Consider the following 22,170-nt stretch of genomic DNA (forward strand, 5'->3'; position numbering starts at 1 on the left):
ATCACTTAAATCGCTCAAAGCCTCCCCGTTGAACCCCACACCTCTGCCCTCTCATCCTTGCGCGCTGGGTTTAAGAGATTAGCTATTTGACCCGTCTTTCATTACGGGCAATATATTTTTTTAATAATAAAAAAAATGAATATAATAGTCTTAGGTGCTCCAAGCATGTTTTAAAAAAATAAAAATAAATAAATGACTTGATTTTATTTTAATGAGATGATATAATTTTATTTTTTTAAAAAATAACGATAACTTAGAAAATAAACCTTTGAAATTATGAAACTGGATTAAAACAATGACAAAATGAATAGACCCAAGTCGACCCGAGGTAACATGATAAACACATAACTTGAGTAATAAAAGGCGGGCTAACCCAATTTAACCCAAAGAACCTATGGCCTAAGTGATGATATCGGAATAACCCAAAATGTTTTTTTTTGAAGAAAACCATAAAGCCAATCTTAAAAAATAAATAATGTCAAATGATGAAATAAAAAAAAAATACCTAAAAAAGAATATCAATCTGTGTTAACTTTTCAAACCCGTGACCTGAATTATTAGAACAGAAACATCATACATGAAAAGACCAAGAAGCTCAATCCCTAGCAAATAAAAAATTTAAGTATAAAATCAAGAAAAATAATCATTTACAAAAATAATTTGAAATAGAAAATGGTAATTAAAAGAATGAGGGTGAAAATCAAAATAAAAAATAAATAAATTAAAGAGAAACAAAAGAATTTTGATTGGAGGGTTAAATTAAAAAGAAAAATAACTTTAACAAAAGAAAAAAAAAAATCAAAAGAATAAGGACCAAATCAAATAATATAATACACCAAAAACTTGGATTAAATGATGAAATTGAAAATCAATAAAATTGTTACGAAAGAGCTAGGGAAAAAAGAAATAAAAAGAATAAGGACTAAATTAAAAAATAAAAAGAAAAATAGGAATTGAAGGACTACATTGAAAACAAATAAACTTTTATAAAAAAACCAAAAATCAAAAATAAAAATAAAAAGAATAATGATTGAAATTGAAATACCAAAAACAAAGAGGGTTAACTTATCTTTTTAGGGAGAAGAGAGAAAAGAAGAAAAAAGAAGAAGAAAGGTTCTCTGATGACAAACCGCCTCACTATCACCAACTCACGCCATAATAGGAGAAAAAGAACACAATGACATTTCCAACAACATGGCTAATAAGCATGTTTTGTTACGAGGAGACACTGAATGTACCACCTAAAGGGTGCGCGTGTCTCTAACACACTGATACGTGTATTGCATGTGTCAACAACTTTTTGAATTTAAATATTAATTAATTAAGTGAAAAGATCAAATTGTCCTCCATGATTTTGTAATTAACAAAAAACCAAAGTGAAAGGATAAAAATGCCACTTGATGCATATCTTATTTTTTATTGAATGTAGAAGTAAAAAAGTTTGTTTATTGTAATTTTAAAAGAAAAGGAAAGATAAAAATACTATCAGTTAACAACTTTAATTTTTTTACATTAGAGGATAATTTAGTTATTTAATCATTTCAGAAATTTTAAAAAGACTCATATATCCCTAAAAATCTTTCAATTACCAATAAGCTATAAGATAAAATTAAAGCACAAATCATATCGCAAAAAATACATGCTTTTCATTAAAAAAAAAAAAAAAAAACACCATTCCTCCCGCTGAAACACACACTAAATTACCGCACACCAAGGTAAGATATTTTTTCTTTGCAGGGCAAAAAAAAATTAATTTCAAAATATTTTTTTGTGTTTGGATGTAAAATGTTTTTGCTGCATCTTTTAGAATTTTTGGAATTATTACAGGAAGGAGAGGAGAAGAAAAGACGGAGAAGAGAAGAGAAGCAGTCACAAAACCTTATTTATAATTTAATTATTATATTTTATCTTTAAATTATATAATAGGAGCAAGGAATTACACACTTGATGTATCACCACACCCAGCATTTGTATGTACCCTTTAATAAAGCAATGTCATAGAGTTTCAAGAACCTCACTTTCATATTACTCCTACCTCATAGACCACTGTTTCTCATTGAAGTCTTTGAGTTTTGCAAGAATTACTCATGCCCAGTTGATAAAAGTGGGGTTAAATAGACATACTTTTCTAGGTAATCGGTGCCTTGATTTGTACTCTCAGTTTGGCAATGTTAATGATGCTTTGAAAGTGTTTGATGATATAAGTAGCAAGAATATTGTATCCTGGAATATTTGCTTGAAGGGGTTGTTGAAGTTTGATAATTTGAGTTTGGCATGTTCCGTGTTCGATGATATGCCTGAACGAGATGTTGTTAGTTGGAATTCTATGATTTCAGGCTATGCTTCACGTGGGTATTTTGATTGTGCATTGGAAACTTTTTGGGAAATGCAAAAGTTGGGTGTGAGACCAAGTGAGTTCACGTACTCAATTCTAATGTCTGTGGTGTTTGGGGTTCGACATGGAAAGGAAATTCATGGTAGCATTGTTCGGAGTGGTTTGGGTGCATTGAATGTGGTGCTCGGGAATTCTTTAATTGACATGTATGGGAAGTTTAGTTCTTTAGATTATGCTCTTGGGGTGTTTTTGACAATGGAAGAGTTAGATGTTATCTCTTGGAATTCGTTGATTTCGGTATGTTGTCAATCAGGATATCCAGAGCTGGCATTGGATAAGTTTTGTATAATGAGATCCTTAGGGTATTCACCTGATGAGTTTTCAGTTTCTGTAGTGATCACTTCCTGTTTGAATTTGCGAAATTTGGAGAAGGGTAAGCAGATTTTTGCTCTGTGTGTCAAAGTGGGATTTCTTTGTAATACCATTATATCCAGTGCCACAATTGACCTGTTTTCCAAATGCAACAGATTGGAGGATTCAGTTCGGCTTTTTGAAGAGCAAGATCAATGGGATTCTGCAGTTTGCAATTCCATGATTTCAAGCTATGCACGGTGTGGCTTTCGTGAGGATGGTCTCCGACTTTTTGTGCTAACCTTGAAGAAGGATATTAGGCCTACTGAGTTCACACTAAGCAGTGTTCTACACTCCACTTCCATTCTTAAGTTGGAGCAAGGAACTCAGTTCCATTCCTTGGCTGTGAAATCAGGTTTGGAGTTGGATGCTATTGTTGCCAGCTCGCTGGTGGAGATGTACAGCAAATTTGGTTTCATTGACTGTTCTATAAAAATCTTTAATAAGATGGTTGCAAGAGATTTGATAGCCTGGAATACCATGATTATGGGTTTGACTCACAATGGTAGGGTTTTCGAGGCCCTGCAAACCTTTAAGGAACTAATTAGGACAGGTCTGCCACCAGATAGAATAACACTAGCTGGAGTTCTGTTAGCCTGCAGCTTTGGGGGTTTTATCAGTGAAGGAATGACCGTATTTTCATCCATGGAGGAAAGGTACGGGGTGAAACCTAGCAATGAGCATTATGCTTGCTTTGTGGACTTGTTGTGTCAAGCTGGTAGGCTTGATGAAGCATTATATGTTGCAGAATCAATGCCTTATGAGCCTGTTTCTTTAATCTGGGAATCAATACTTCATGCCTGTTTGATTCATGGAGACCTAAAACTCTCTGAAAGAGTAGCCGAGAGGTTGATGGAACTGGAACCGCAGTCATCTCTACCTTATTTGGTACTGGCTCGGATGTTTGAAATAAGGGGTCAATGGGAAGGTGTGGTTCGAGTTAAGAAAGCCATGAAAAGGGGAAAGGTGGAGAAGGTGATTGGATGCAGTTGGATTGGAGTAAAAAACCAAGTATATACTTTTACGGCAGACCAATTACAGCATCATAGAGGCAAAGAGATTTACTTGGTACTGAGATTACTGAATTGGGAGACGGAGGCTAAAGGTTATTTGCAGTAGCATGATAAGATGAGATGAGGAGTTCTCTTCGACGGAGACACCACGTTAGAATTCTGAGATTCTCAAGTACGGTTGTACTTGTGGATATCTCTGTCTTAAACCCATATATGCTCACCTGACACCGATTCTTCAAGATTCCGGTATGGTTAACTTCGTACTAAAAGTGTTCTTATCAATTGCTCTTTTTCTTTGAAGAAAGTAGAACAACTACATGGAAAAAATGCGTTCCCTGAAGGGCTTTTGAACTCCTGGTCTCAAATGGAGCTTACCTGATGTAATGGGATCAACTAACCATGTATCTTCTCAACTGGTTACATTATTTCGTCAACACACAGATACTGCAATTTATTTCCATGAATTAGCTTGTTCTGAGCAACCAAAACTTTAACGTATGAAGTTAATAACAACTTATCATCATTTTTTCTACATCAATCAAATTTCTTCCAATTTATGTTTTTTGTTTTTCTAAATATTAGATTAAACAATTATAGGGATTTTGGTGAAAACTTCACTAACTTCCTTTACTTTTCAGTGGGTGTGACATGAGAGATTTGTCTCTCTAATTTTTATCACTTTCACATGGCATTGCTAGGCATTTAGGTAGGTTGTTTACATTTTAGTTGAAAAGTTATCTTTTGTTTTACCCTTCAACTTTTTTTTTTTAATTTGTTTGGAACATGCAAATTGTTGTATTTTGTTCAACTTCTTTTTTTCTTATTTGTTTGGAACATGCAAATTATTGTATTTTGTTATCTCTCAATTGGTTTGGATAGTTCGAGTTTTCTTTGTGTAGTTTTTTTTTTTACCATTTTTAAAAAAGGTATTTTCCTTCTCGCTACATTTGAACTTCAGTTGGCTTTTTTTTTTCTTTGATTTTGTATTTTGTAATGCTTTTTTGGTGTTCAAATGTGAAAAAAAGGAAGTCTTTATGGTGTCATGATGTTTTAACTTATTTTTTTCTGATTAAATTTAAATGCTTCCCTCATTCTAAATGTTTGATCTTTTCTATATATATATTGTTGTGATATATATATATATATATATATATAGGTGTCTGGGTCAGCTTGTGCGCAACTCGACTAATCCTATAGACCCTGAACTTAATGACTATGTAAGCCTTCAGTGGCCTTGAGATTTGTAGGACTCGAACTAGTGACCTCTAGTAAGCAAATCTAGGGCCTGACCAGTTGAGTTACACCCCTCAAGGTTACATTTTGAAACGTCTCGTGGTGTGTGTGGTTGTTTTTTATAAACTCTATTGCTTTAGCTTTTCTATAGTGTTATGCATCCTTAACAAGGTGTATTCTCTAGGTTTAATTTCATAGTTTTTTTTTTTTTTTTTATCATTGTTGTATCAACTATGATACTAAGAAACTCTGAACTTTTTAATATTTTTAAGTTCTTCTTATTTTTTGTTTGAACTCATTGTTAGCGAGGTTCTAGACTTTTAATTTCAACTTTTCCTTGACTTTATTGTTTTACCTTTTAATGCTTAGGAATCCTCATCTTCTAGATTTAAAAGTTCTGTACTCCATTCTACTTATATTAAAATGTATTTAATTATTATAGTTATCTAAATAACTAATTGGATTTCTTAAAATGTTCCATAATTCATATTTGACCACGAGTTATTGATGTTAGAGGAGTACTTGATTTTTTGTTTTGTTCTTTCCAAGTGGTTTTGGAGTAGAAAACGTTACAATATGATGGTCTCAAATGTACAACTATAAATTATGTCATAATTTAATTTTAGATCTCCTAAAATTATTTGTATATCTTTCTTTTTTATTCAAAAATAAAATAAAAATCAGAAATTTAAATCCAAAAATATTTTTGGGACACGAGGAGATAAGCTTTCGAGCTGCAAAATATCAAAATACTATAAGAATAGCTAGATCGAGAGATTTCGATAAGATGAGATGAAGAAAGAAAGAAAAATTGAGGTTGAGATCTAAACATGACCAAAACTGGAAGAATTAATTAAGTTTAAGGACTTATTTAAATTTCTAACTGGTTTAATTGACTTATTTAAAAACTTAATTGAAGCAAAAAATAAGTTTGAAAGTTAATTAGATAAAAAATAGAAGAATTAATTAAGTTTAAAGATTTCATTAAACTTATAATGGGTTTTGTAGATTCAATCAAGGACTCAATTGAAAAAAAAATCAAGTTTGAAGGCGTAATTTAGATCAATTTACAAAGATTAAAAGATTAGGAACACAACTGAAACTTTGAAAGGCTAATTTGGTGTAATCAGAGGTTTAATTGAAAGAAATTTGAAGTATGAAATTTAATTAAAGACCACATTGAAGAAATCTAAAATTAAGAACCACTTTGTAAAAAGCGCTGAAATGTAAGGGTTCAATTGAAGAAGGCTAAGGGTGAAATTGCAAGGAATCTGAAAGATTAGGGCTAATTGGGGGCTTCATTGCAAAGTTCCAAAGATTCAGGGATCAAATTGAAAAATACTATAATTTTACTATTTATTATCTTCTTCCCAAAAATAAAAGAAAAAGATGTCTTAGTATCTATTTTCCAGTTTTAATTTCTCCCTCACCTCTTCATAATACCACACAAATATAATAACAACTTACATTCTTATACTTTTACTTCATTCTAAGCTAAACTTTTAGCTTTTATTATACAGAAAAACACTTGCAGATTCTCTCCTACAAATATTATAAGCTTTCGTCCTTAATTTTAATGAATTTACTCAATATTAAAATTCAAGATCCCATCAACTTATAAATCTAAAACCTCTAAGTTTCTTCTATAAAAATCCCATAAAAGCCTAACTCAAGCTTCAATGGGTGACCAACTACATGTTAGAGAATAATATAAATCATATCCTGAAACCTCACCTAACAGCTTAAGTTATTGAGTTGAGATGGTTCTTTGACATGGTATCAGAGCTTTGATAATCAAATGGTTACGAGTTCGAATCTCACCACCCCTATTTATTTGATAAAAATTAAGCACAAGGTAGTGTAGGCACTTGAGGGGTCTATGTTAGAAAATAATATAAATCATATCTTGAGATTTCATCTAATTACTTAGGCTCCGTTTGTTTGCAGGAAAGTTGTTTCCTTTTGGAAAGTGAATTCCGGGGAAAGTGAATTCCTGGAAAGTGAATTCCGGGAAAGTATTTTCCGATGTTTGGTAGTGTTATGGAAAATGAACTGGAAAACACTTTCCAGTGTTTGGTTATGTTATGGAAAATGAACTGGAAAATAATTTATTAATGAATTAATTTTTTTTCAAGTTTATCTAATATATATAAAATATTTAATATAAATATTTAATCACTTACAATAAAAAAATAAAATCTAAAAAGTATAATGATGAATCTTTTTTATTATATCTTATATTCATACATAGCTTATTTTATAAAATATAACTATATATGTCATATCATATTATAGAGAAATAAGCTTGTGAAATATTTTTCAAGTTAAACCTATTAATATATATTTTTTTCAATTTTAAAAGCTTAAAATAAGTTTTTTTTTTCATACGAAGAAAGCCAAATTAGTTTATGGTAAGAGTTATATATTTGGGTTTTTTTTTTTTTGGTATGAAGAATTCTCTCATTCCACTGTCATTCCCCTCTCATTCCGGTTTCTCACAAATTCTCCTCATTCCACTGTCATTCCCCTCATTCGGTTTCCCCTCATTCCCCTGTCATTCCCCTCATTCGGTTTCCCCTCATTTCCCCTCTCATTCCCCTATCATTCCCCAGTTCATTCGATTTCCCCTCATTCCCCTCTCATTCCACTGTCATTTGGTTTCCCCTCATTCCCCTGTCATTCCCTGCATTCGGTTTCTCAAATTTCCCCCTCATTCCCCTGGGTTTCCCCTCATTCGGTTTCCCCTCCTGCATACCCAGTTCTCTCTCGGCTGTTCTCTCGTGGCTATTCTCTCTCGGCTCTCTTTCTCTTCCCCTGTTCTCTCTCGGTTCTCTCTCGCCATTCCCCTGTTCTCTGAAGAAGCAGGACAACGTCACAGATTCAAGGGGCAAGGGGCAGGAGGGCTAGGATCTGCTCCTCATTCCTAGTTCTCATCCCTCTCTCCCCCGGCAGTTTCCCCTCCTGTTTGCGTCTCTCTCTTTGTTCTGGATCCGGTGACGGGGAAACAGGGTAGGGATTGGTTGGGGAAGCTGCCGAATGTGCAAGAAAAATTGTGTTTTTTATGGCTTGCTTGTGATGAATTTGGTTGGGTTTTTCTGTGAGTTTGTTTGAATGTGACGAGGGATGAAGAAGAAAACTGGGTATGGAAAAAAAATTGACAGGTAGCTTCCCCAACCATGATGGATTGTTTGCACAGCAAATACAAATACAGAGAAATAGTTTTTTTTTCGGAACAGACAACAAATTAAACAAGATCAAGGATTTTTTGCTATAATTCTTACAAATCTAAAAAATACGAAGAAGATAAAAACATAAAGAGAAATAATAGAGAAATTTGAGGGAAAAAATATATGAAATGTAAATGTGATTCTCCAGATCTTCTTTGCTTTTCAACTGTTTTCGGAAAGAGACACAGAGAGGGGATGTGTTTTATCAGTAAAGGAAAGTGTTTTCCTTTTGACAAGGAAAGGAAAACACTTTCCTGCGGGTAAAGACAGTTTTTTTGTTGACCGGAATTAACTTTCCTTTAACTAACTTTCCGGATGGTTGCCAAACATGGGAAAATAAGGAAAATGAATTCCTGGAATTTGATTTCCTTAAAACAAATAAGGCATTAAGTTATTGGGTTGAGATAATTCTTTGACCCAAGATACCATCTCTCAAACTGTCCCTCTCGCCATCTCCTCCTCATCAAACTGCCACCCATAGCAACCATGAACTCCACCATCCAAGACAGCACCGTGACCTTCTCTTGATAGCCACCACCACACACTTTTCATATTGGGTTCTTCTCCATTTTTTTAACAGGCCCCCCTTGATAAGCAATCTCTGTTTTCAACCAAAGCTTTATTCGACACCAAAGTCCATCTTTCTTCTCCACCGTAAGCAGCGCACCAAGGTCAGTAGCTTTGCTCCTCAACCAGCCATCAACAACCCAGCAGCTAACCCTCCATCAGCACTGACTAGCTGCGCCAACAACACCAGCAGCTCTCGTCCTAGACCCACGGCCCCTTCACTCTTCACTTTCCTTATGCAAGAGCAGCTCCTCTCAGCAAGCTATCTTCATCGTGAGCAGTAGTTCCTCCGCTGTCCAAAGTCACCGTGAGCAGCAGCAAACTTCAGTAGATCTTCTGCAGTCCAAGGTCAGCAACATGAGTAGTAGTAGACCTGCAGTTCCTCCGCTGTCCAAGGCCACCGTGAGTAGCAAAAAACTAGCAGCAGAGGATTTGCTTCATCAGCAATTACCAACAGCTGATTCCACCGTGAGCAGAAGTAGAAGATTTTCTTCATCCACAGAGCTTCAATACCAACAAAGCTTCAACCGGTAGCAACTTCTTCAGCCCACAGTGGCAGCCTTGTGTCAACAGAAAGCAACAGTAGCAGTTTCCCTTTCCAGCATCTTTAGCTATCCTTTGCACCAGCACATAGCTTCTCTGCGTTGATGGACTTCCAGCAGCAGAGCGACATCAACGCTGGACAGTAGCAGCATGAGTTGTTAGCTGGTAACAACAACCCAGTGCAAGCCGAGAGCAGAAGTTTCAGTTCATCCTCACAGAAACCAAGCAGCCCTATCTCCCTTGTTCCAGCTGAAAAGCCACAGTAGCAGAATCTTCAACCGTGAGAAACAGCAATTGACAGTAGCAATAATGCCATGGGAAACCACCTTTTCTTCACCGCCACTGGAGCAGAATCTTCAACCGTGAGAAACAGCACCTGACAGCAGCAACAAGTCTGTCTTTTGGGAACCAAGCCTACCAAACTGTTACTGCCATGACAGATATAGTTTTCTTTATATTATAATTCACTGCCATTGTACGCTTTTTCCTTTCATTTAAGCCCAGCCCCCTTTTCTGTTTGAACAAAGCCTGCGTTCATCGTGGGCTTAAGTTTGCTTTAGGTGGATTTGATTTTTAGTCCACTTGATTAGGCTAAGCTTTTTAAGGCCGAAGACTGTATTTGACAAAGTTAAATCTATCAAAGAAAAATGTATTTGTTTGAATCTTTAAGATTTGTTTGGTAAAATTGCTTTTAGAAAAATTCCAAGGTTTGTATTTTTTTTTTAGTGTTTTCCAAACACAATTTTTATTTTTTAATTAATTAATTTTTATGCTCTCAAATGACCTATTTGCAATTTTTTTATTTCTCATATTTTACCCTCTTATATTTAATATTTGAAATTATGACCTACACGTAAGGTTTTTTTTGTTATTAAATAAATCAGTTTCCTTCCATAAAAACAATAAAAATCTTTCTTTAAAAAATATATATATTTTTTTAATTTTTATATGACCAAGTCTCTAAAAAATAAATAAATAATATTTTCATAATTTAGAATACTAAAAAAATCACAAAAAACAATTTTCTTTTTATTTTGCATGCATAGTAGATTTAATAACAAGTTTATTAAAATCACGAGAACTTAATCAAAACACCAAAAAAAATCATAAAAAATGACTTGAGTTTTTTCTAGAAGATATATTATCAGAACCAATCTAGAGAATTCATTTCTCCATGGTCCATACTGTTTTAATCATTAACAAACTGCTAATCGAAGAAACCCCACACATTTCAGAAAATTTGTAGTAAAAGTCCAAATACTAAAGGAATGACAGTATCCATATATTGGGGTCATTAATGACTTTTTATCTTATATAATATGTGAGCTAAGTGTATGACTTGAATTAATTTTATGTTTGATTGTTTATTATATTGTTCAATACATACAAGCTTCGAAAATTTTAATTATGCTTATTAAGAAAAGTAAAATTCTTTGAGAAATTGATTATGTATATTCCAATGAAGTTGCATGTGGAGCAAATAGCAAGCCATTGTCATCCAGCCTTGTATTTTATAATTAGATACCCAAATGGTCAATTGGAAAAAAAAAAAAAAAAACATTCGTGTAGGTTTGAGTGACCGACGTGGCTGAGCCTGTTTAAAAAAATCCTAGACGTGTGTCCAGAAGCAGATTAGACCAAATGAATTTTTTTTTAAAAAAATAGCGAATTTATGATAAGTTTCAATCAATCACTTCAATTTTATCAGTATCATCAACTTCTCATACGCGTCTATATGGAGAAACTTTGTTCTCCAGTAATCTAGCACAATTGTTTTTGGCTGCCAAAAAGTTCATATCCAGCCAAAATACACTGTTGAACTCCTGTTTTTTTTTTTTTTTTTTTTTTTTTAAATCCTGTTTTTTATTTGACTGGAATATAGTCAATATACTAGTCCCACCTATTTTTTTTTTTCCTCTAAAGCTTTTTTTCTTGTTTTATTTGTGAATGTATTTTCGGATTTATTTTCACTTTCTTATAAGTTACTGTTTCTATTGGAACTATAAATTATACCAACATAGCTTGTCAATAAAACCATACATGCATTCCAGAAAGTTTGGATCAAGCAACCCAGGATTGATATTTAGCGAGCCACCCTCGCTAGCTAGGGTATACAGTAACAGACGATGGACTCTTAATGTACCAGTACCACTTGGCTAGCTATGGATCATTCGCTCAAACCTACCTTGCTAGCTAGATGTTGTAACGAAATATAGCAAGACCATGTCATGTGTAGTCCGTAACTAGATCCAATATTAGTACTGTGAGAACTGAACTGAGATCGATGACCTAAACTTCTATATATATAGAGCGTATATTCGAAATGCTGATGATATCTTGTGCTCAAAATGTTCATGAATTCCAAGTTGCCACCTATATAGAGAGACTAATTATCTATTATTTTTTAGGGTGGTTGATTATAAGACTCCAACCCTCGTGAGATAAACAATTGCTTTCATGAATTCCAGGTCAAATATAACTTCCCATGGTAGACAAACGTACTTTTCAGTCCCTCACGAGGGGCGGAACGAAGGGGTGGCAAGCAGGTTCCGGGCCCCTGCAAGACTTTTTTTTTTATTTGGTAATTAAATGTGAGAAACTATAATATTTTTTAATGAGATGGATCCTTCTTGCAGTACATATATTTGTTATCCTTTGTTTACTTTTGAATTCCTTTGGCTTTACCTTAATTTTATGGTACCCACATGCCTACCTGGAAAGAAAAAAAAATATAAAGTTATTAATATGTTTTGCTACTTTTTCTCTCCCTGCAACTCCAGTATAAATGCCTGCAACGCAGCTGATCCAAACAAATCACAAACAAAATTTTACTGTGAAAAGATTAAAACAGAGTAACAATTAATTCATCTTTTATTAAACAAAACAAGATAACAGCATATCAATAACTTAAATTTAAAATATATTTTTATTTTATTTTGAGATGTTTATTAAGAATTTGATGAGGCTTTTTTATAATTTTATAATTTTTGTTTTTTTTTTCAAATCTGCTAGTTCTAATAATTATTTTTTGAATTCTTGATAGTGATTTTTTTTCTAATTAATTATATATATATATATATTATTTGTTTGTTTTGATTATACTTGGATTTTTTTATGTTTTGTTTTTAGCAGAACCACCAAAATTATTATGTTTTGATTTTAGGTTGAACCATAACCAAAATAAGAAGAATTGATTCTTTTTTGAAAAAAAAAGGAAAAATATTTATCCAATAGTTGACAAGTTGATTCGGTTTATTTTGATTATTCATGTTTCGACAGTAATTACTGAACGAGCTTTCTCAGCGATGAAAATTATTAAAACAAGACTTCGCAATCGGATGGAAGATGATTTTCTTGCAAATCATTTGATTGTCTATATAGTAAAAAAAATTGTTAAAAGATTCACAATTGATATGATAAGCGATGATTTCTATTCTATGAAAGAACGACAAACACAATTAAAATAAATATGTAAGAATCATTCTTTATTATTTTTTATTTTATTTCAAAGTTTATCAAACATAAAAAAAATGATTCGCTTTAACTAATGGTTCTTATATACTTTGTATGTTTATATTTTATAGGTATAAAGACCAACAACATTAAAGTGATGGATACATCATAAAGATAAAATTAACTTCATTGCTTTGACTTAATTTAGTATTGCTCCAAACCTTTTACCTTATACAAATATCATTATATGTTTGTAACAAATTATTTGAATAAAACTAAATCATAATGGTTTTTTTTACAACTCATATATAATAAATTAAAATAAATATTATATAACCACCGCTAATAAATAATCCTAACTCCGCCTCGCGACAGCTCCTACAAAATAAAGCACCCATTATTGCAGCAGTAAATGAAACACAAAAGCATTTGAGCAGAGCCCAGAACCAGGAGGACAAGTCGTCTTTAAAAAAGAAAGAGAACCCACAGGACTACTTGTGAAAACTGGCAAACACAACATTGCAAACGAAAGACTAAAAAAGAAAACTTTTGTCATCGTACAAGAAAAGGTAAGGATTAAGGAGAGTGCTTACTTGGTTAATATAGACAGACAGAGAGAAACCAAACAGTACATGAGAGAAGATAAAGAGGTTTATAGCAGTTTATTGAGCTATAACAAGCATCAAGCATGCAGTGATAAAATACAACTCGTATGATCTGATGTATTATAAGACCAGAGTGAACTTGAGTAAAGCAAAGCAAAGCAAAAGCAATAGATTGATTGATTAAAAAGAATGAAAGAGCTTAGCAGGAGGGTGGGTGAGGCTGACTTACATAAATGAGACAAGAAAATGAAGGCATAATACAATCCAAACATGCACACCATAAAAATAGAAGGATACTCTTCAAGAAGAAGAATTGTGTCGTCAATTTATATTCATATATCCAGAATGCATATAAAATATAGAGATTCTCTAAATGGTAGATTGCAACATATTATATTTCTTCGGAGAGAAGCTTTATTGTATTTTTTCTTCTTTTAAGTTTTAAATCAAAATACATAGCGAGAATAAAAAAAATTAATGGTTAGGTCATTTTTCAAGGATTAAACTCATTGTTCTTGGTATTAGTAGGTTTTATTTGACTATAGAGGTTTGATGGTGACCATAGAGGTTTGATGTGATGATATATTTGGTATAATATTAGGAAATGTAATCAATTATAAAATACAATAAAAAAGTAATGTAATGTAATGGAATATATATATATATATATATATATATATATATATATATATATATATATATATATATATATGTTGATATATTAGTATATTACTCTCTTTTTTTTGTTTGGTTACAGATACCAGTAAAGTAACCAAGGTTTTTTATAAAGTTTCATTGAATCCTTTGATTTTTTTTTTAAAATTATTTTAGTCCCTATGTTTTATTTTTATTTACAATTTGATCTTTATTTTAAAAATATTTGGCTCATGTATTTTTAAAATTTTACAATTTAGTTTTATGATAAAATTTTAGAATTAAGTCCCGATGATTATTCTTAATTATGTAATAGTCCAATGTTACATATATTCTTTATGTAATGAGTCATAGTTTGAAACAAATTACATAATTAAACATAAAAATGCAACGAATCATATGATATATTACATTTACAGCTGAAAATGGTTTTTGGGATAAGAAAAGAAAAGAGAGAGATGGTAGGCTGCAATGACCCCATGGAGGATTGGAACAGGTGATCTGTCACATCCAGCAAAGTAAAGACGTGTGCATAGCCTCCAATCCTAGGGCCGGGACTGACCATTTCTGGCCATATTAATGTGAGACTGAGATAGGCACAAACAAGCACTTCTCCACCCCAGTATAAGGATGGATATCTGTCTGCAAATCATCACTAATTGCATTCCCTTCTCTCTTCTGTTTTTGTGATCGTCAGCATTTTTATTCACTGACAAAAAAAAAAAAAAAAAAAAACCCAACAACATACATTTTTCATCCCTTCTATTACCATGCCTGTTTGGTTCGCAAAATCTAGAGCCATTTCCCATCACTTAAACAGAAAGGTCATGGGTTTCATGGGAATTCTCCACCAAAAGTTTTGGACTTCTTCTTGTTCTAGGCACCCAAGTTCTTTATCATCAATATTTATCCCAGCAGGGATTCACGAGGATCATTCAACTCCACATGTATTTCGATTCAACTCATCATTAATCACCACCCGTTTCTCCCTCCAGCGATTCAAATCCACCAAAGCTGCAAGCCAACTTGAACAGCTCTACTCTACGGATGATGACGATCATGATACTAGCCAGGTAAATCTAATATCCAACCCGTATTCTCTAGTGGGCCTGTTTATTTATGTTCTCCTCTTCTTCTGATCATGAATTGCTTCATTTACTCGATTATCGACTGTTGAGCATATAAGACAATTTTGGTTCACAAACATTATGGCCCGCTCGCTTGCATGTGATTATGTGCAATATTGGGAAAAAAGAAAAAACAAACCTGGCACCTAATGTCTTACAACTGATAAAAGGGGGGAGAGAGAGAGAGCTACATATATATTATGTGCAAATTTGAACTTAAGAATCTAGTATCATTTCAAATCCAGAAATTGTTGACGAATTTCTTACGTTGCTTTACGGATTGTCACACCATCTTTGGAGTTTTAAAATGTTCTGCAAATTTTATACTGCCACATATTTACTCTAAGAACAAAGATGTTTTTAAGATGAACTAAAGATTTAACCTGGATTCTAGCAGGTTACAAACAGTAATTTTTACGTAGTTTGTATCCCTTATAAAAGTCAATATATTGTAAGATTTGCGAAAATATCATTTTTAGTCTTCTAGAGAGAGGGAGATCGATGCTTGGACGAACGAACTTAGCATGTTTTTCAATCTTTTTATATTATCGAAAACAGAACAAAGAATCCCATCTCCGATTATCCAAAAAGACAAAAATTAATCCTCCCTCCTCTCTTCTTAATTAAAAAAAAAATCCTGATAGAGAAATCATGAAAAGAACCTTTTTTCTTAATAAAGCAGAATATGGACACGAAGACTCTCTACCCTAATGATCGATATTTACCCCTAAATATCTGTCTCAAGAAAGAAGATGGTATTAGCTACCCTTCTTGTCAGGGGAGGGGCAGTGGCATCATTCCTTTCCTTATTGGATAATCATCCACTCCTATCTACACCTAACCCTTATCCATATATAGGTTCCAATCCTATATTTCGGCGTTCTTCCTTTTTAAATAAAATATTTAGCACTCAGGAAAAAACAAGAAGACAGAGAGATGATAAGGTGAAGACTTGACGTTCTTGTTTTTCTCTCTTCTATGTAGATTAACAGTGTAATCAGTTGCTAGCAAGACATGATTTATTGTCCTCGTCGTTTTTTTTATTATTGAAAAGCAACCAGATGTTAATGTCTTCTTCTAAAAGATTATTGCTACATCAAACTAAGGCTGGAAGAGTTACTCGATTTTATTATTTTTTGCATTATACTATACGTACAGTATCAACCAGGTGATGTAAGGTTTTCTCGGAAAGAATATTTCTGGAGAACCAGCACTTTCTACATTACGGACAAACATAGTTTATTGGTCCCCCAAGTTTAGTGATCTCTTACCAAAAACATCTTGGTACGTTGTACAAAAACTACGGCATAGCCTCACCCTCGTATCGTTATCCAAACTCTCTGTTTCCATTGACGTTGACCAATTGGGAATCGATCTCTTAAGAAATAATTGACTGGCTCATGAGCTCATATCTAAGGCCACAAACTCGCATCGCTGTAAAAAAAAAAGAGACCCTTTTGTGATTTTTACACCTATTTATTTGGAGGTTGGACCAGCAAAGGCAAAAGCAAAATATATACGATAAAGAAAAAAGAAGACCTGTATTAGGGGTGCTGATTCTTGAAAGTTGTATTGGAGTTCCAGACTTCCAGCTAATTTAGGCCTGGGCTTTAGTCTGTCGTATGGGTACCCCTAGTTGAAGTTCATCTTATTGGTCCTGGCCTATGACTCTCTGACTCAAGTTTCGTACAGTTTAGGCTCATCTTGGTCCAAAACGTTGTGCCCAATTAGCACTCTCGCTGTCGCTGGAGCTAGATCGGTGGGTCACGCTATCGGCTATGCTATAAGTCAATTAATTTTATTTTACTTAGCATACAAAAGGAATGCTTATACGACAACAATAGTTTTAATTGGGACTAAATTTGATAAAGCAAAAAAATTGAATAAGAATGAAATTAAAATAAAAATATAATTTAATGAAATATTTCAAAAAAAATCAAAACCAAAAGAACAGGGACTAAATAAAAAAGAAATGAAGTTTAAGAGTTGACTTAAAAACTCGGGTGACAGTGTGCAAAGACCGAGGAAGAAAGATAAAAAAAAAAAATTGCTGGCCACAAACCGAAGTTTTTGTTACATATCCATGAAGGAGATGACGAGATAAAGCTGAAGCAATCCTGTAATGGCTTTTTTGACCGCACACTCTGTCCAAAAACGATGGAGTGACTAACAAGTCTAACATATTCTCAACACATACGAGTTTTTTTTTAAAAAATCAATTACAAAATAATTAAAATACCCTTTAACCGTAGGCTTGAGGAAATAATTTAACTGTACTTATAAAAATATACTTATAAAAATGAAAAGACAAAAGAAGCCTCCACTGCCAATTAATTTTTTTCCTAACTCCAATGTTAATATGATAATTTAACTACACACAATAAAACAAAAGGGACAGAAATACCTCTCCATAAATTTAAGGGTATTGATATAATTTAACTATGAAAAAAAAGAAAAACTTTATGTCTTGTCCCTGACCAATTTTAAAATGCCAAAATGATATCATAGCAAAGACGATTATACTCCAGTTATTGGCCTACACTTTTTTTTGTAAGGGTAACATGGTAAATTCATTATTCAAATCCGCAGTAAAACGTCTAGATAATCTGTGAAATCACCACCCTTTTAGTTTTTTTTTTTAAATTTAATATGTTTCCTTGCAAAAAAAAAAAAAAAAGCTCCAGAGATTCATTCCTCTTCGACCATCAAACTTCAAATCTCATAACAGCTCCATGAATGAAGAGAAGTAAAATTCCCATATTATCGATATGAATAGTTTATCCCTCATCAAAGTTTCACTCTATTACAGAGCAATTACTCCAGATGAACTTCTTGTGCAGACACATACCTTTTTGTAAACTCACAACTTTCTTCTCTTTTTAGTTTTTAGAGTGTGTGCCAAATGGATGGTTATTTAATCAAATCTTTCCTTGTCTCTCCTATTAGTTCATGTGAGACCTTTATGGATTTTGAAAATTGAACTCGTGATGTTCCAATGACTACAAAATTGAAAAGATATCTTTCTGGTTTAGGCCTTGGATTTTCCTGGCGGGAAGGTCACGTACACACCTGAAATGAGATTCTTATCGGAGTCCAATGGGAAGAGAGTACCCTGTTATCGTGTTCTTGATGACAATGGAGAAATAATCATAGGCAGTGATTATGAACAGGTATAATTTTTCCATCTAAAAGAAATAATCCACGACAGTTAAATCTAGCATCAAGTACAGCATCACGAGTTGTCTAATGTTTGCTGCTTGTGCATGACGTTTTTTTAGTTGAGCGAGGAAGTTGCAGTGAAGATTTATAGTAACATGGTCAGCCTTCAGATGATGGATACCATATTCTATGAGGCACAGCGCCAAGGGAGAATTTCCTTCTACCTGACCTCAACTGGTGAAGAAGCAATAAACATTGCATCAGCAGCTGCACTAAGTGCAGATGATATTATCTTGCCTCAGGTACAGCATTTGTTACATTAGATGCTTAAATTCCCAGTTTCAGGCCAAATTGTCACGTCAATAGTATTAAGCAAGGCATTGATCCATCTGATGCACTGTCAGTACCGAGAGCCTGGGATTCTATTATGGCGTGGTTTCACAATTCAAGAATTTGCCAACCAATGCTTTGGAAACAAGGATGATTATGGGAAAGGGAGGCAGATGCCCATACATTATGGGTCTAAGAAGCACAATTTCGTCACAATTTCGTCACCTATAGCGTAATATATCCATCCCATAAGCAATTGCAAATAACTTTCTCATATGATCTCTTAATGTCAATCAATGTTACGCTTGTAATATAATCAAATGTTCTTGATTACTATTTATGCTGCTTGTCAGAACTCAACTTCCTCAAGCTGTAGGTATTGCTTATTCTCTTAAAATGGACAAAAAGGATTCATGTGTTGTCACATATACTGGAGATGGTGGTACCAGTGAGGTAATAACACAACAAGTTCTTTAGCCTTTTTACTTCTTCCTCTAGGATTTTGTGATTTTGCAGTCCAATTTCTAATCGGTAACTAATTTGTCAGGGAGATTTTCATGCTGCTTTGAACTTTGCAGCAGTGACAGAAGCTCCTGTGGTCTTCATCTGTCGCAACAATGGCTGGGCCATTAGTACCCATATATCAGAACAATTTCGAAGTACTATTTTGATCACTTCTCTTCTTCCGCTTCCAGTTTTATTTTCAAGTACAAGATTTCCTTTGATACAGCTTACAAGTAACTTCTACAGGTCCATGTAGAACAAACCGATCACATTATCTGGACCTGAGTAAACTAACCATTCTTTTTTTTTTTTTATTTGTCTATGTAAACTGAGTGTGCATACTAGTTTCTTCTTTGTTTAAGTAGTTTACCTCTCATGTCACCTGGAATAGGCATATACTCTTGGTCATGTCTATCAAGAGTCCTGAAAGGGAAACTGGGAGCATCTTCTGATCCTGAATTGCATGTAAAGTATACTGTGTGATAAATAATTTTCATGTTTGCTTATATAGCATATGTTTTGCAGGCGATGGAATTGTTGTCAGGGGTCCAGCTTATGGAATCCGAAGCATCCGGGTGGACGGAAACGATGCTCTTGCTGTCTACAGTGCAATTCATGCAGCTCGCGAAATGGCCATAAGTAAGCAAAGGCCTGTATTAGTTGAGGTGAGATTGAACTTCATTGTAGGATTTTCTTGCCAGCATCCGAGACATGGATCCCTTCTGAAACTCACAATTGCCAAAAAAACCTTTTTATATCATCCTGAAAATTAACAAGCATGTAAACCTTCAGGCCCTTTCATATAGAGTAGGACACCACTCCACATCTGATGATTCTACGAAGTATCGGCCAGTTGATGAAATCGACTACTGGAAAAAGGAACGGAATCCTGTAAATAGATTCAGAAAATGGGTGGAAAGAAATGTCTGGTGGAGTGAGGAGAAAGAATCAGAGCTCAGAAGCAGCATCAAGAAGCAGGTGAAAGTTGACAGAATTTTCCATATAAATCTTCTTCATTGTTCAACATATTTTAGTAGGTCACAGTTCAATTTTTCTTTAATCTTCTCGCAGCTTCTGCAAGTGATTCAAGTGGCAGAGAAAACAGAGAAACCTCCACTCAAGTACTTGTTCTCTGATGTCTATGATATTCCACCACCAAATCTTTGCGAGCAAGAGAAACAACTCAGAGAAACCATCTATGCACATCCTCAGGACTATCCCTCTGATGTCCCACTGTAGAACATCTGAGACATACTGAGAAGATAAGAGATAGTTTCGTCAATATTCACAGCAATGAAATAGTAAGCCTGTAACAAGCAACATCTAATCAACATCTCAAGTAAACAGAAAATAAGAAAATAAAGAGAGGGTGATGCAGCTGTAAAGTTTCAAACTGTAATATTCATGATAATATAAGTAATTTCTCCATTTTAACTAGTGTTTTTGCTTTGTTAATTACAATAAAGAAAGAAAGAAGAATCTGTCACATTACAAGAAACGAAGCCTGATGGGCTGCTTAATAACAGTTAAGCTTAATGCAGCCAGCAGCTTAGATAGTTTATCAAACAATAACCAAACATCTGAAAGAACTTCAATTAATTGCTTCTGTCAATCTCAATTGGGAAAACTAATGAAATAATACATGAAAACAAACGAAGGAGTGAGACCTGATCATTTTTATAAAGAGAAAGCCACTTCTAAGGAAATTGCAAACAAAAATAACCAAAAACCAAGCTGAAGAAAATCACAATCAAGCAAATAATAATATAGAAAGATTATAGATTAGTAATTAAATCTCAATTGAGTCATAGAATGATGATTTTTCATAGACCAGGTTTATCTAAATCCAGGGCCAATAAGATTGGGTGGTCCTCCAAATTTTCAATTATGATCTTTTTAACTCCTCTACTAAAATGTTCTACATCTCAGCCCTAAAATATGCTAAGTGCAAATCAGCATACTCCCCTTAAATTTGTACCCGGAGGTCCTCCAAGCTCCAATGGCCTCGAAATGAAATTTAAAGAAGAAAAAAAAGAAAAATAAAATCCCATAATTAGAAGACCATGTATAGCAGTCAGAATAAAAAAAAACAATAAAAAAAAAAAAAAAACAGAGAATTCGGAGAAACCAAGGAAAAAGACCGAGTGTTGACAAAGCAAACGAAACAAGTTTTTGTCATTCACTACCTCGCAATCTTCTCTTTGTAACTGTCTTCGACGGCAAAATTACACATCTCCCGCGCATTTTTGGATATCCGAAGCATTTTTATGGAATATTCCCAGGAATGTTTTCGATTCTCCGATGAACCAAACACAAACAGTTTCTCGCAGATCACAAACTCTCAGAAACATAACAAAACATCATTGGGTCACCAATCTTAATCTCCATGTCAAAACCATGAGTTTTGACATTTTTTTGACGAACCCTTTTATTACACCAGTCTTTCAAGGCCATACACATCACCAAGTGCCTTAAATACTGGGTGAGGTTTAAAAGAAAATTCAACTTGGGAGTTTAACTTGGTTTTTTCTATACATGGAGAGTCCTCTTTCGCCCTCTCATGTTGTGATAGCTTATGATGCTACTAAGGATCGTGGAGTCCACGAGCTTAAGCTCACTATTGATGCAGTGAGAATGAGAGGTGACATTCTTCGTGGAGGTGATACCCTTGTTGTTCATGGAGTTCTTCATAGAGTGCTTCATCCATGTAAGTGTTTGATTTTCTGTCTCGGTTGGTGTTATATTACTCATTGGCTTTTCAATTCCTTTCACTGTTTGTAAATGAGGTTTACTTTACTGAAATGGGAAAGGTTTTCATATAGCTAGCAGTTCCTTTCTCTGGTATTGCGTTATTCATAATAGAAAAATGCCTGGCAGAATGCTGCTGTTGTTTGCAAAATCTTTTGCTATTATGAGAAGGGAGAACGGATTTTGTTTTGATTTACCTTCCTTTTTTTTTTCCATTTTGTGTTGGCATAGTGGGTTATCAACTCAAAGTATGTCCTGATT

At 33.8% G+C, this 22,170-nt stretch overlaps 2 protein-coding genes across 2 annotated transcripts; both read left to right on the forward strand.

The window, feature by feature from the left end:
- The first annotated feature begins 1,634 nt into the window (after positions 1-1,634).
- Positions 1,635-4,291, forward strand: LOC7460987 (pentatricopeptide repeat-containing protein At1g43980, mitochondrial). Its single transcript, XM_002306631.4, has 2 exons — positions 1,635-1,715; positions 1,828-4,291. The coding sequence occupies exon 2, from the start codon at positions 1,973-1,975 to the stop codon at positions 3,863-3,865; it is 1,893 nt and encodes a 630-aa protein (XP_002306667.1). The 5' UTR covers positions 1,635-1,715; positions 1,828-1,972; the 3' UTR covers positions 3,866-4,291.
- A 10,378-nt stretch (positions 4,292-14,669) lies between these two features.
- Positions 14,670-20,598, forward strand: LOC7469191 (2-oxoisovalerate dehydrogenase subunit alpha 1, mitochondrial). The gene is made up of 9 exons (XM_002306633.4): positions 14,670-15,114; positions 18,201-18,338; positions 18,447-18,629; positions 18,732-18,889; positions 19,011-19,110; positions 19,205-19,316; positions 19,687-19,826; positions 19,954-20,139; positions 20,233-20,598. Exons 1-9 carry the CDS (start codon positions 14,812-14,814, stop codon positions 20,398-20,400), a joined length of 1,488 nt encoding a protein of 495 aa, XP_002306669.2. The 5' UTR covers positions 14,670-14,811; the 3' UTR covers positions 20,401-20,598.
- The last annotated feature ends 1,572 nt before the right edge of the window (positions 20,599-22,170 follow it).

The sequence above is a fragment of the Populus trichocarpa genome, chromosome 5 (assembly GCF_000002775.5).
Source record: "Populus trichocarpa isolate Nisqually-1 chromosome 5, P.trichocarpa_v4.1, whole genome shotgun sequence".
Classification (NCBI taxonomy): Eukaryota; Viridiplantae; Streptophyta; class Magnoliopsida; order Malpighiales; family Salicaceae; genus Populus; species Populus trichocarpa.

Coding starts and splice junctions, on each gene's coding strand:
- LOC7460987 (XM_002306631.4), top strand. CDS start 1,973: ATGTACCCTTTAATAAAGCAATGTCATAGAGTTTCAAGAACCTCACTT.
- LOC7469191 (XM_002306633.4), top strand. CDS start 14,812: ATGCCTGTTTGGTTCGCAAAATCTAGAGCCATTTCCCATCACTTAAAC. Junction 19,111..19,204: donor GAGATGGTGGTACCAGTGAG/GTAATAACACAA, acceptor CTAATTTGTCAG/GGAGATTTTCATGCTGCTTT. Junction 19,827..19,953: donor AAAGGCCTGTATTAGTTGAG/GTGAGATTGAAC, acceptor GTAAACCTTCAG/GCCCTTTCATATAGAGTAGG.